General features: G+C 41.9%; 2 protein-coding genes across 2 annotated transcripts in view; one reads left to right on the plus strand and one right to left on the minus strand.

Moving 5' to 3' along the window:
• Positions 1–7,497, plus strand: part of LOC124870836 (rho-related GTP-binding protein RhoA-C) — a 23,174-nt gene extending 15,677 nt beyond the window's left edge. Inside the window, exon 5 of the mRNA XM_047369670.1 lies at positions 7,239–7,497. Within this exon, the coding sequence (XP_047225626.1) occupies positions 7,239–7,301 (63 nt within the window). The 3' untranslated portion in view covers positions 7,302–7,497. The remainder of the gene's footprint in view (positions 1–7,238) is intronic.
• Positions 2,585–15,354, minus strand: tpk2 (thiamin pyrophosphokinase 2). Its single transcript, XM_047369651.1, has 9 exons — positions 15,249–15,354; positions 13,725–13,876; positions 13,415–13,656; positions 5,363–5,426; positions 5,150–5,280; positions 4,056–4,174; positions 3,052–3,184; positions 2,881–2,977; positions 2,585–2,791 (listed from the first exon to the last, which is right to left on the minus strand). Exons 2-9 carry the CDS (start codon positions 13,792–13,794, stop codon positions 2,745–2,747), a joined length of 903 nt encoding a protein of 300 aa, XP_047225607.1. The 5' UTR covers positions 13,795–13,876; positions 15,249–15,354; the 3' UTR covers positions 2,585–2,744.
• Positions 15,355–15,359: the final 5 nt, after the last annotated feature.

Below are 15,359 nucleotides of genomic sequence, written 5' to 3' on the forward strand. Positions count from 1 at the left end.
CCACAATCTTCCTCAGGGTCCGGTCACCTCTTCTCGTTGTGCAGCGTTTTCTGCCACACTTTTTCCTTCCCACAGACTTCCCACTGAGGTGCCTTGATACAGCACTCTGGGAACAGCCTATTCGTTCAGAAATGTCTTTCTGTGTCTTACCCTCTTGCTTGAGGGTGTCAATAGTGGCCTTCTGGACAGCAGTCAGGTCGGCAGTCTTACCCATGATTGGGGTTTTGAGTGATGAACCAGGCTGGGAGTTTTAAAGGCCTCAGGAATCTTTTGCAGGTGTTTAGAGTTAACTCGTTGATTCAGATGATTAGGTTCATAGCTCGTTTAGAGACCCTTTTAATGATATGCTAATTTTGTGAGATAGGAATTTTGGGTTTTCATGAGCTGTATGCCAAAATCATCCGTATTAAGACAATAAAAGACCTGAAATATTTCAGTTAGTGTGCAATGAATCTAAAATATATGAATGTTAAATTTTCATCATGACATTATGGAAAATAATGAACTTTATCACAATATGCTAATATTTTGAGAAGGACCTGTACTATTCATTAAGTCTACATTTCTGTATTAAGATGTTTTTTATTGGCAAGGTGTAATATTCTAATCTTAAATGTCATGTTTTCATTAGCTGGAAGCAGAAAATCATAATTAACAGCAATAGGGCTTGAAAACATCAGTATGGGTGAACTTAATGTACATATAGTATACTCCTTATGTTTCCCACCTGGTTTGAGATATTTGTAACGGTGTTTCAGCTTGTTCAGATCTTTGTTAATCTCTGAGGTTTGGGCTTTCTCCTGGACTCTTGGATATTTATGTTTTGCTTACATTCCCTCATTGGAGCCTTTTTAGGTGATAGTCTCTCTTTTAGGGTTCAGAATTTTTTTAATTCTTCCTCTTTTGAGATGTTCCAGAAGAAACTACATATTGGTTTAAATATGTTATCCATTTTATTCAGTATAAAATTTGAATTATATGCATACCAGCTAAGAATTCAGCATTTAGGTCCTTTTCTCCTGTCACTTCACAACAAACTCCCAGTATTGATTCCATCCGGAGCTTTTTCTTATTGTATGCATACCTTTGTTAGTTTCTAATACAAAGTAGAGTTTTTATAAGCATGTATTTCTAATAACACTGTGCTTAAACACTAAAGTTTGCAGAACATTACTATAGTTCAGCTGAACTCAAACAGTGTTAATGAAATGTATGCTCCTGGAATAAAACTTTATTTTTTATAATTCTACAATCAAGATTTAGTTTAATATACTAAGCACAAAGTGAAATTTAGTTGAGTTGATTTGTTGTAAAAATGCTCTTTGGCAAAAACTCTTATACAGTACTTTAGGAAATCTTGCTTATTTTTCCCAAAATTGTGCCACATTTGTGGAAAGTTATGGAAAATGCATTTGTGGGTTGAGCAGATGAGTATGTGAATATGAAACACCTGTCAAAACCCATCTGCCAATGCCAAGCAGCTTTAGGTGCAGTCAGACTGATGGTGTGGGTCAGCATGCCCCTCACTGGAAAACCAAAACTTGTCAACATTAAATCTCAATACAGAGAGATATCTAGATGGGAATTGTGCAATCAGTGGAAGTCCCATCTCTTCACTCTTAGGACCGAACAGAACCGGGTTTATCTGAGACTACCTCCAGAATTTGGAACTGGAGAGGAAGGAATGGTCTGCCTGCAGTCCTGACTTTAATCTCACTGAGCGTTTGTGGGATCACACTGGACATGCTCCTAATGCCAGATGCATTTTCCTTATAAATGTGAAATTATTTAAAGAAACCCTACAGGCTTTCTAATTTACTGCAAAGAAGCAATTCCAAAAGAGAAAGAATCGACTAAAATAAATTTCCCTGCCCTTTTTGCCAGGTGAGCTAACAGTTTATTTTGGATGTTTGCTGTTATTATTAACTGATATTCACACCATAATCTCTCATTTATGGACAAATAATGTTTATGGTAATGTGTCTCCTTGAAACATTTATTCATTAATCTGTGTCAGAAACAGAAAACATTCCCATATAAATTACACAGCTCCAGCGTAACGTGACTTAACTGGCTTGAATCAAAACAGAACAGGAGGTCATTTCATTCTGAAAATTTCAAATAATTAAAAAAAATCCAACATTTATGGTCTACAGTCATTTAAGAGGGTTGTGCTTAAAAGGAGCATTAGTCTTTTCAGAAAGCCTGGATAACTATTGATGAGAAGCACTTTAAAAGATGACAAAAAAATCCACATGCTTAGAGGGAAGAAGAAAGAAATAACAGTTAATGGGGTCTCTTTTTGGGTCTCAGCTTGACTTTGTCATTAAGAGGGCTTTCTTAGGTTAGGTTTTGCCCATTTTAACATTCTTCTTGATTCTATATCGTACAGATTGGTGAGAATGTGTGGACGTAAACAGAAGCCCTAAATGATGAGCAAAGCCTCATACCTCAATACAACTTTAAGACACTGAGATTGTTCATTAAAATTCTAACAAAAAACTGGCCTTCCCTAAGGGTTAGGGGGGTTAGGGTTAGGGTTAGGGTTAACCCTAACCCTAACCCTAACCCTAACCCTAAGGCCTTCCAGGTGATGAGCAGGATCCATCCCAAATCTGGTGCCCAGTCTGTTGCTGTCATGTGATCCACTCCCATAAACACTCAGTTTCGAGTTTCCAGAGTCAGCCCACTGCGCAGAATCCAAGGTGGTCTCTGGGTTTGGCTTTAATAATTGCATTTCTTGTCTATAAAGTCTGATGGAGTCCTGTTACAAGTTCCTGATAATATGGCTCTGAAATGAAAAGCACTATTGGGTGTCAAGTAATAGGCTGATTTCATAATTTCTTTGAGCAGCTGAAAATGTTGCAGACAGCTACAAACCTGTGTCCGGCTCGATGAACGAGTGTCGGATAAGGAAGTCTAGGATGACCATGGCAGAGTTGGGCTTGAAGTCATCAGTGGCCAGCAGTTCCTTCACCTGAAACGGGATGAAGCAATCTGAAGAGACCCCTGTGACGCCCTCTGGGAACACTGGATTGTCAGAGAACTAACCTTCTCTATCGGGAGCAGGTAGAATTTTTCAACTTCTCCATCTCCTATGCAGGGCTTGAAGTCCAGTGGAAGTTCTAAATCAAAGACAAACTGGCTCTCTGCAAATACCCCCTCTTCGTCCTCATAAGTGTAGCTTCCAGTGGTTAGAGAGGAAGATTTAAAGGTCTTGGAATATTCATGGCAGGTATAACAGTTTTTCTAACAATTAAATGGAAGAAACACTGCCAGAAATACTGAATATTTTTCTCATCATCATCTAATAAGTTTGACTCAAGTCAGTAAACTCAGTCATGTTCATGTTGTTTTCAGATATGTGAACAGGCCAACATCTTTTCCTCCATCAAACAACAGCAGAAAAAAAGGAAGCCCTTTTTTACAGCTCCATCACTTTTTGACATTAAGCGTAATGTTTATGGCACAAATATTTTTATTCAAACTAAAGCTTTTTAAGCTTGTTTGGCTGGATTTTTACAATACAGAAAAATCAAAAGCAAGCATTCTGTCAGCATCCAGTTTTACATCAAGTTCAACTGGAAATAATCTACGAATCTGCTGCATCGCTGCTGTGTGTTTCTTTCAAATATAAGGGAAGAAAAGGGAAGTCACACAACCCCCCTTCTAGCAGTGTTCATATGGATGTTCTATTTTGTGGGAAAAACCTTGAAAGCATCCTGGTCATTTTCTGAAGAGGTAGGTCAAGGTAAAAGGAAACTTTATTATCTGTGAAGGAGCAACTCAATATATACCCAGCAGGGAACAAAAACAGAAAATAAAATCAGAATAAAGAACATCCACCACAGTCAAAACGGTGAATGTACAGATGTAGGCTTATTTAGTTTCTATTGGGGAGATCAGTTAAAGTGATAATGAGGGCAGTGCTAACAGGGGGCACTTCTAGTTTGTTGCCGGTGATTTTCAAACCCGTTGACAGTAATAATTTAACATTTACAAACACTAATCGTTGAACTCCTCTAATGTGGGATTATTTACAGAATGAAGCTCACCTTACTGTTGATACAGGATGGGCCTTCACAGCAATGTCTGCTGGGATACATGCTTCCTCCTCACACTCTTTGATCAGAGTGTGTTTGATTCCAACACCAGCAGCCAGGCCGCCAGCCACCTGAGCAAAGACACAAAGAGACTCATCAATGGAAAAGGAATCCTTAGACTTCAGAAATGTCCCATTTCACTGAGATTTTAAAGTCTCTTCAGGCCATAAAACTGCAGTAGGGAGTTCTGAGGAAACGGGGGGACTTAGTCTAAAGTTTGAACAAGCACACCTTACAGGCCACCAATGATGGCGGATAAACAGCTATGGCACATTAACTGGTAGGGACGAAAAATCAATGATATGCTTTACATTGGATTAATAAAGTATTTTTGAATTGAATTTTCATTGACCATAGCCTGTCCATACTAACAACTTGGCCCTCAAATCATTAGGACATTGAACGACGGTACACACTATGAGGAGGAGGGACCTGAGCAGCGCATAGACTGTGATTAACACAACTAAGACGTTCCTCCTGGCTCTGATTGGTTGTTTCTGACCAGAAGCAATGTATTTCTGCAAATGGCAGTAGGACCACTGGGAAGAGCCAGGGGAATGCAATTTTCTACAGATCATCTGTCTCATATTCTACTGTCCGTACATAGTTTTGACAAATATTAAAATTAATAATTTTTTACAAAAGTTACCTAGTGCAGCTGTTAGAATAACCAGTAACTGAAATATGTCCTTTATGAATCTGTGGCTGATTACAATAATTTTTCATAAAGATAAAGACCACCACTGTCACTAGAATCAAATTCTCTAATTGTTCATTTTTGACCTAGAATTGATGGTATGGCTCACTTGTAAAAAAAAACTTAAATATTAATTGACAAAAGTTTGGAATCAGCCATATAGCCTTTATTGGACCGATATTTGATTCATATGTCAACAATAGTTAAAAATTGTTTTTAAAACCTTACGACGTTCCAAAGGATCACAGTGTTGATTTCTATTTTAAACAATGACATAAAAAAATGAAAGAGTCCAGGTCCTATCATGCTTCAACCATACAGAGAATAGGCAGTCTCATTCTGTACCTACCATGTTGTCCAGCAGTCCAGGATACGTCTGCTTGGTAATGGACCGTCGGGCTAGCCACATGCTAACTTTCCTGCTGTCACTCACAGTGTATCCATTGACATGAACTCCATACCTTTTGACACCAAAAAGACCTGTGGAATAACAGCATAGTCAGAACACAATACACTATCAAGGTCCAAACCTCATGAGTCACAATGCTCTGCTGAAACATACTTGTAGCCGCTCGTTCCATCCACATCAGAGGCAGATCAGAGAACCTGGGTTTCACACTGTACTTCTGAAAAATAGGTGCTTCAGATTAGCAGGGATTGCATGAAGGGAATGTTGCTACAGTCCAGAATGGTTTAATAACGATATGACATCAGTACAGTAAAAAATAATGAATTCTTCAAGAAACACAAAGGAACTCAAACAGGGGTATGAATTGACAGGTGTGGCAGGGTCAGATTTTATATATAATTGAAACCAGACAGTTACATACACTGTATAAAAGGAGGATAATCCCTGCCTGATATAAAATTAGTTTTTCTGTTTTAGGTCAGTTAGGATGACCCTGTGTATTTGGTAAATTCTAGAATAATGAGAGAGAATTCTTTCCTTTCCTTAAAGACAGAAGTTGACATACACCAAGAATACCATGCATTTAAACTATTTGAGAAAGCCCAAATAATGATTTAAAACTTTGTAAGCTTACGATAGATACATCCACATTTCCAATTTCAGGATGAACCTAAAGTCCATTATAACCTTTTCAGGTGAACCTAATGTGACCTTCTCTTAACGTTTAAAGGAACATGTCCAGCAGTTCAATGTTTCAGTACTTTTTACACAACTTGCTGTTTTCTAACAAGGAGCCTAAAGGCAAAATTCACAACAGGTGTTTGATCCATGAATCAACCAATGTCCTGGTTCAGTCAGAGTTGGTATTTAAATAGTCCTCCTCATCATGCTGTTCACTTTTTAAAATCATAAGACTAAGAAGACTCCTAACATTCCATCAACAGAACCTCCCCATTGCAAAGCTTCAAACAGGATGTTCTCAGATGGAAGTGGCCACTGAGTGTCAGAGTGTTATCAGAAGGGTGCCACAGATACACAGAGACTGGAAGAGTCATAGAAAGGCATAGAAGTTGGCGTCCTTTGGCCACATCCCACACTGATGACCACTTCATCATGAACAGTGCCCTGCAGAACTGGATAATAACTGGATAATTAACTTCAGGCACATTTAAGGAAGGTGAGAGGCACCAAAGTGTCACGTCAGACCACTCGAAACCGTTTACATCAGTAAGGTCTGAGTGCTACATGGCCTACAAGGACATCTGACCTCAACACTAGGCACGGCTATCATCATCTTGCTTGAGTCAGGGAGCATTTACTCTGGATGAGGGACCAGTGGGACTGTTCTCTGATGATAGTCGATTCATGCTGAGCAGAAATGATGTTTGAGACGTTAGGGAGAGCGCTATGCATCAGTTACTGTTGTCACCAGATGAGCCTTTGGTGGTGGTGGTATTACAGTGTGGTCTAGTCAATACAGACTTGCTCTACACAAATGGTATGGTGACAAGCCCATATTACCTGAATAACATCACTAAACCAGTCTTTGTATTCCAGCTTGAACAACACAGGCCTAATTTCATCTTCATGGACGACAATGCTCCAGCTTATCAAGGTCGCATCATTAGGGAATGGCTGCTAGAGACTGGGGTACCTGGAATGCAGTAACCTGGACTTTCTCCAGACCTGAAACCCGTAGAATGCCAATGGGATCAGCTTAATCGCGGTCTAGAGGCTTCTGACTCTGTACCCCAGAACGTCAATCAAGAAGAGTGGGATACCAATCCTCAGCAAGAATTAAGTCAACTTGTGAACAACATGATACATCATTGTCAAGCTTTAACTGATGCTCAAGGGCCTGACGTGTTATTCAAACATTGACATATTTTGTTATAGTATACCCACCACTTTTGTTGGCTTTTATTTCAATAAATAGTTTGACAAAATTACCACTGTATGCTTCTACTTAATGTGACACAATACAGACAGCTGCAAATAATCTGATATTTCTTATATATATATATTTCAGTCACTGTCGGGAAGAGACACAGCAGAGTCAGGAGAAGAAAGTCAGCTGTCATCAGACGGCTGACCACAAGTGCTGCGATTTGCGGACGGCCATCTAATTCGACCAGAGTCTATTTTTGCTGGATGCCGGAAGCTGGAGTCAGTATGTATGAATCATACCGCAACACCAGGAAACAGAACGAGCACAACATCTGGATTTTGAAAATAATTCACTAAAAACAGACTAGATCTATCTCAATAAATACAAGCATATATTTACATATACATGTGTATATATTAACAATTGTTTACATTAGATTAATTAGCTCAGTTACTGGGCTATATACATTAACTAAGGTATTATAAATCGAACAATTAAACATTAAATGCACCAAACTAAGCAACAAATATAGCTTCACTGCAGTCAGTGAACTCACCCATTGTATTACAAAACACATGAAAATATCTAGATGCCTTAAACCAAAAATGAAGCAGTTTAACTGGTTTAACTTCCACAAAATTTGTTGTTTTGGACTTGCTACCGTATTTATCACTGGCTTTGATTGCGCAATCTGCGTATGGTTCTTGGAGCTCATCCGGGCCTTGCAGTGGAACGAAGCTTTGAGGATGTAAATCAGAATGGTGGAGAAGTTTGTGGCTAGACTGGAGCAGATTCAGTGCAAATCCAGGGTTACAGTATATACAGCACTGTGTGAAACAACCGGAGGCGAAGCTGAGCAGCATGGAACAGTAGCAGCAGACACAAGGGATGATTCAAGACCTGAAGACACTACCAAGTGTGTCATTTTTTAAAAGTTTTTATATTAGATGTATGTGTGTGTAATTTATCTTATTTTAATAATAATAATTTCGGATTATTATTCCTCCTTGAACCGCCACCTTAACGTGGTGGAGGGGTTTGAGTGCTCGAATGATCCTAGAAGCTATGTTGTCCTAGGCTTAAATGCCCCTGGTAGGGTCTCCCATTGTAAACAAGCTCTGGGGGACAAGTCGGACAAAGAGCAGTTCAAGACGCCTTAATGAGGACCACAAAATCGAGGCACGTGACGTCGCCTGGTAGGGCGGAGCCAGGATCCCACCCTGGAGCCAGGCCTGGGGTCAAGACTCATCGGAGAGCGCCTGGTGGCCGGGTTGCTCCTCACGGGATCCGGCCGGGCCAAGCCCAAACGAGAGACACGAGGCCATCCCCCAGTGGGCCCACCACCTGCAGATGGACCCATGAGGGACCGGTGCAAAGAGGATCGGGCAGCAGACGAAGGTGGAGACCTCGAGGACCCAATATCCGGATGCTTAGGCTGGCTCTAGGGATGTGGAATGTCACCTCGCTGGGGGGAAGGAACCTGAGGTTGTGCGGGAGGGTCGAGAGATATTGACTAGAAATAGTTGGGCTCGCCTCCACGCACAGCATGGGCTCTGGAACCCAGCTCCTCAAGAGAGGCTGGACACTCTTCTACTCTGGAGTGGCCGCGGGAGAGGCGGCGAGCAAGGGTGGGTTTGCTTGTTGCCCCCCAGCTCAGCTGTCTCATGTTGGGTTTTACCCCAGTAGATGAAAACGTCATTTTGGCCTACGGGCTGATCGGTAGTGCGGAGTACCCGGCCTTCTCGGCGCCCCTGTCGGGGGTGCTGCATTGTGCCCCTCCCGGGAACTCCGTTATTCAGCTGGGCCCACGTGGGAAACGACAGTGACACCTGGAGAGGCGTGATTGGGAGGAATGGCCTCCCCGATCTGAATCCAAGTGGTGTTTCATTATTGGACTTCTGTGCTAGTCACGGATTGTATATAATGAACACCATGTTCAAGCATAAGGGTGTTCATCAATGCACTTGGCACCAGGACACCCTAGGCAGGAGGTCGATGACCAATACAAGGATGTATTCAACTCCCACCTCTGGGAGAGCTTTGACCAAATTCTGGAGTGGATCATGTTCTCCGCATTTATTGTCTATCGTAGCTGTGGCCGTAAGATCTGCTGTGCAGTCGCGGTGGCAATCCCTGAACCCGGTGGTGGACACCAGCAGTAAGGGATGCTGTCAAGCTGAAGAAGGAATCCTATCAGCTGTGGTTGGCTTGTGGGACTCCTGAGGCGGCTGACGGATACCGTGAGACCAAGTGTGCAGTAGCCCTGGTGCGGCAGAGTCAAAAACTAGGGCCTGGGAGGAGTTCGATGAGGCCATGGGGTTGGCCTCGAAGTGATTCTGGCAAACTGTCCGGCGCCTCAGGAGGGGGAAGCAGTGCTTCGCCAACACTGTTAACAGTGGGGGTGGGGTGCTGCTGACCTCGACTGGGGACATTATTGGACGGTGGAACGAGTACTTCGAGGATCTTCTCAATCCTGCTGTCATGCATTCCCTGGTGGAAGCAGAGGCTGGGGACTCGGTGTTGGACTCTTTCATCACCCAGGCTGAAGTAACCGAGGTTGTTAAAAAGCTCCACGGTGGCAGGGCTTCGGGGGTGGATGAAATCCGACCTGAGTACCTCAAGTCTTTGGATGTTGTGGGGTTGTCATGGTTGACACGCCTCTTCAACGTTGCGTGGCGGTCGGAGACAGCGCTTTTGGACTGGCAGCCCGGGGTGGTGGTCCCCCTTCATAAGAAGAGTGACTGGAGGGTGTGTTCCAACTATAGGGGGATCACACTCCTCAGCCTCCCCGGTAATTCCTACACCAGGGTATTGGAGGAGAGAGTCCGGCCAATAGTCAAAGCTCGGCTTCAGGAGGAGCAGTGGGGTTTTTCTTCCGGCCGTAGAACACTGGACCAGCTCAACACCCTCCGCAGGGTACTTGAGGGTTCATGGGAGTGTGTCCAACCGGTCCACCTGTGTTTTGTGGACATGGAGAAGGCATTTGACTGTGTCCCTTGTGGTGCCCTGTGGGGGGTGCTCCAGGAGTACAGAGTTGGGGGCCCTTTATTAGGGGCCATTCGGTCTCTGTACAAGTGGAGCAGGAGTTTCGTTCGCATTGCCGGCACTAAGTTGGACCTGTTCCCCGTGCATGTTGGACTCCGGCAGGGCTGTCCTTTGTCACCGGTCCTGTTCATAACTTTTATGGACAGGATTTCTAGGTGTAGCCAAAGACCGGAGGGAGTCTGGTTTGGGGACCAGTGGATTTTGTCTCTTCTTTTTGCAGATGACGTGGTCCTGCTGGCCCCCTCTAGCCAAGACCTACAGCATGCGCTGTGGCGGTTCGCAGCCGAGTGTGAAGCGGCTGGGATGAAGATCAGCTCCTCCAAGTCCGAGACCATGGTTCTAGACCAGAAAAGGGTGGCTTGTCCTCTTCAGGCTGGAAGGGAATTCCTGCCTCAAGTGGAGGAGTTTAGGTATCTCGGGGTCTTGTTCACAAGTGAGGGGAGAATGGAGCGGGAGATCGACAGACGGATCGGTGCGGCTGCCACAGTAATGGGGACGCTGTGCCGGTCCGTTGTGGTGAAGAGAGAGCCAGGCCCAGGACACGTTGGAGGGACTATGTCTCTCGGCTGGCCTGGGAACGCAATGGGCTCCCCCCGGATGAGCTGTAGGAGGTGTCTGGGGACAGGGAAGCCTGGGTGTCTCTACTGAGTCTGCCACGGCCTCGACCCGGTCCCGGATGAAGCGAAAGACGACGTGTATGAGTACGAGTATGACTAATTATTGATTGAGTACGACTAATTATGACTGATCGTTAATTATTAACAATAACAAGAAAGTGTTCTTCCCTGCTGAGCCTTGATCCGTTTAGCAACAACCTTTTCTTTGGCGATTTTTTCCAATCAGATCCATTGCTATAGCATCTACTTTCAACATTCTCCTTTGTCTGTAAGATATTCTGACCTCTGACATAATTTCTCTTGTGAATTTAGAAGTTTCTTGTTTGAAACTGCTTGCAGAGAAGTCCTCCGATCACAACTGGCTGTGCTTGGTTTGACCAGCATATCTGTACTTCACCGACTTTCCCTTAGACATAATTTCCAGGCGACTTTGGACTTAACTACGAAATATGCCTAGTTTGTGTCACAATTGTCTTTTATCACATCTTTTATCCTGATATTATGTCAATCACTTTATTCAATATATAGATGTTTTCTTTGAATTTATGCATTTGTGGGAAAAGCGTGTCACAGGCACTTTAAATGTGCAACTGTCATGATATCACTGTAGCGTGAACTTTCTACGTTTTCCATAAATTGCCCTAACTTTTTGTGAGTAGTGTATTAGGGCACAAACACACAGCTTCCTTGTGTGAGATCATGGAAAATTACGAGGTTTCAGAATAATCTGTGGACCTCAACACTTCTGGTTGATCTTTGGGTCCAATTTCCAGATGCCTAAAGGTGACACATTCATCTGTTAAAACAATGATATGCAAGCATAAACGCCATGGCAATGTCCATCCATCATAGCATTCCAGAAGGAGAGGAGTTGGTGTCCCAGAGATGAAAGTGTTTTGGTGTGAAATATGCGTTTCAAAATCAGAACTAAAGCAGAAAACCTTGTAAAGATGCTGGCTGAGGCTTGCGAGAGTGTGTCCACAGTGAAATGAGCGACAAAAGCCGAAAGGGAGAAGTTTCAAGCCTGAGAACACCATCCCAGCTGGTGAAGTACAAGGGTGGCAGGATGTACTGGTGCACTTAATAAAATAGATGGCATCATGAGGAAAGAACATTAGGTGGACTTACTAGAGCAACTGTTAAATACATCACCAGGGAACTTAAAGCTTGGGCACAAAGGGTGTTTCAAATGGACATTGACCCTTTCTAAATCTGGCACCCCAATGTGGCCTTGGAAACTTCTGCTAACTGGCTGTCGACAAAATATCTCCTGGATGTTATATAAACACGACGTTCTTCCCCAGCACTCCCCTACCAGCTGTGTGCTGATAGGACTATGCAGCCGATTGATAAAACTTCCACCTCTCTTCTCAAGGACAATGGCGCTTCTATCAGTGTTGACAGTCTAATTCTTACAAACACACTCAGACTTATATATATTCGCACCCTCAAGATTCCACCGTAACGTTGCTGAATCTTTACTTATGTGTGTGCTGCAAACCAAACATTATTAGTAACTTGAACTTTAGCTCGGACTTTAGCTGCTCTTACACCAATGACCCAGCTTTCTTAATTAGATTACTTAGTTCAACTTCAGCACCAGTAAAACCAATATATTATTAGCACCTGAAAATGTGAATTAAAACTGTTTTGTACCAGTGACTCAGCTTCACAAGTTAGAATTCAGTGGAATGATGAGACTTCTTAGCACAAGATGCTTTCCCTACATAGAGGACTTAATGATATAATTACCTCTTTAGAAAGATTGGTTTAGAACCAGCTCTTACCAGTAAAACCCAAAGGATTATTAATGTTATCTGTATCATTGTAATATTGACCAGAGATTTTTAGATTTCTCAGAAGGATTCATAGATTTTTAGATTTCTTAGCATTTGATTTGTTTTTCTGTGTTCTTTGTGATTGTATTGTAATTGTATGTACAGTTCTTTGAGTGTCTCGTTACTGAAAATCGCTAAATAAATAAACTTACCTTACCTTTATCTTACCTAAGTATACCTTCAAAACAGTTACGTGGCTGGAGGACATTAAAGTCAATGTTTGTGAAGAGCCCATCACAAATCCAAATTAAACCAGTTTTGCTAGGAAGAATGGGGCAATATTCCAGAAAACTATTGTCAGAAATCTCTGTCTCATTATTCGGACATTAAGCAAATAGAAATAAATGGAATAATTCTAACTGATCTTAAAAAGGACAAGCTCTGATTTAACATCAGAAGGCGAAAAAATGGTTACACATCTGTGTAAATATTTGCATTTAACTGGGCATTTGGAATTTTCAGGAATAGGTATTTGATTTTAGACAGGTGCAAAATCATCACAGATCATATCCTTTTAATTATTTATTTATCTTCTTTCAAATGTAATTGTATTTCATAGAAAGGTAACAGCAACTTGGGTTACCATTTTGATTAGCATTAGCCATTTACTGATTACTTTATCAGGGAAACAAACAACATCTCAACAAAAATCATTTCATGATGCTATACAGAAAAAACTGAAATGTCAAATCAATTATATTATAGACCATTCTAGGTTTATTCCAGTTTAATTTGGTCACATTTAGTGCATAAGTGATTATCAAATCCAAATGTACTAAATAATTATTAATCAAACAATAAAAGAGTAAAATCTGACCTCATCCCTCCATCCTTTGAGGCAGGTCAGAGAGCTCTCCTGTCTGAGAGTCTGTAAAACTTCATTCACCGCCTCTGACCTCCTCTCATAGCAGTCAAGCCTGGGACAGAGGGAAACGGCGCCCTCCTGTGGTGGAAGGAACACATCGGTGTGCCGTGTGATCAGTGAAGCTACATGAGAAGGAATCCAGCCAACCTGGACTCCGTCTATCTCAAACTTGAAGCAGCTGGACCGACAGGAACCTGCGAAGACAGCTCTTTAAAATGGGTCCATGTTGTAGACCTCAATGTGTGGAGTTTAGTCTCACTACCTGCTGAATAAAAATTGTTCATTCGGCGAAGGAGGTGCAGTATTTTCTCGGACCAGGCGCTGGAAGCCATTTTAAATCACACACTTGTCAACAATCAGTGGAGCAGTACGCATGTGCAGTATTGGAGAAGTTGATTATGCTGAATGAAGCTCCTACGGAAGAGCATTAGGAAAAAACAAATCGCCATGTTTTTGACTTTTTTTGTCTCAGAATTCTGACTGAATATAGCGCTAAGGAGCCACATATGTGTTCAGTGTTAATCAGATCAGATTACGGCTGGTGTCAGTATGCTGTTGAGGGTTTCCCACCACATGACAGAATGTAATACAGAATCCAGCTGTAAGAAAGTGCCTCAGTGCAGTGAAACCAGCTTCAAATTATCATCCATCTCAGTGTGGTTTGGATCATCCACAAAACAGGACAGGTCCAGACAGCAACAAATAATCAGGAATGCAGAGAGAATAATCAGAGCTGACCTTCCCTCCATCCAGGACTCATACAGGTCTAGGGTCAGGAAAAGAGCTGTTAAAATCTCTGCAGACCCCACACACCCTGCACATAAACTGTTCAGAGTTTTACCTTCAGGTGGCGCTACAGAGCACTGTTTACTAAAACCAGCCGCCACAAAGACAGTTTCTTCCCCCAGACTGTTTCTCTGATGAACAGTTAATAGAGTACCAAGCAACAGCATACAGATGTTGCAAATGCACCTTTTTATTTATATATGTGTATATTTGTATATTGTATATATGTATATTCTTTAATGCAAAAAACAAAAACCAGAGAGCAAAGTGTACCAGAGTCAAATTCCTTGTTTGTATGCACGAACTTGGCAATAAAGCTGATTCTGATTCTGAAATTGGTTGGAATTACCATTTCGGATGAGTCAGAAGTTGGCAGTGACTAACTACTGGATAAATCAAAGCATATAAGAGTTATCCAACAATGATGGTTTTGGAGTGTTAGGAAAGGGTTATTTTTGTACCTATTACCTATTTTGTAATAAATGTATTATTTATTTGTGCAGTTGTATTATGGCCTATGAGACCATTTTGGACTCTTGGATACATTTAGATATGAGAAATACATGAGGAAACCCCACCAGATATGATTCATGATCATTAAAGCCACACAGATATCAAGGTACAGGTTTTTACTGACCTAAAATGATCTAAAAACAAACTACATGAGCTTCAGTAATAAACACACACACACTGTAATCAGTGGGAAATAAGAGATTAGTTCGTCAGAATGAAAGGAAATGGTCTCTCATTTTACTTATTGTTTGAAGACAACAAGATAAGTTTTAAAATAAAGGGAAAATCACATGGAGCAGCATGGAACAGGAGGTTTCACGTGCAAGACAAACTACTAAAAGTGGAAGCTTAAACTGAACAAATGTCTTTAGTTTTAAGTTTTAAAGTCAACTTGATTAATTCAAACACTAACGTAGGGTTGCCATAGTCCAGTCTCGGAGAGCTACTATATTCTGCAACTTTTAGATGCATCTCTGCTCCAACTCACCTGAATCAAATGAATGTCTCGTCACCAGATCTCTGCAGAGCTGAACACTGATGATTCAGGTGTGTTGGAGAAGGGAGGCATGACTTGGTCACCCCTTCATGTGAACACAGA

The sequence above is a fragment of the Girardinichthys multiradiatus genome, chromosome 1, assembly GCF_021462225.1.
Source record: "Girardinichthys multiradiatus isolate DD_20200921_A chromosome 1, DD_fGirMul_XY1, whole genome shotgun sequence".
Taxonomy (NCBI): Eukaryota; Metazoa; Chordata; class Actinopteri; order Cyprinodontiformes; family Goodeidae; genus Girardinichthys; species Girardinichthys multiradiatus.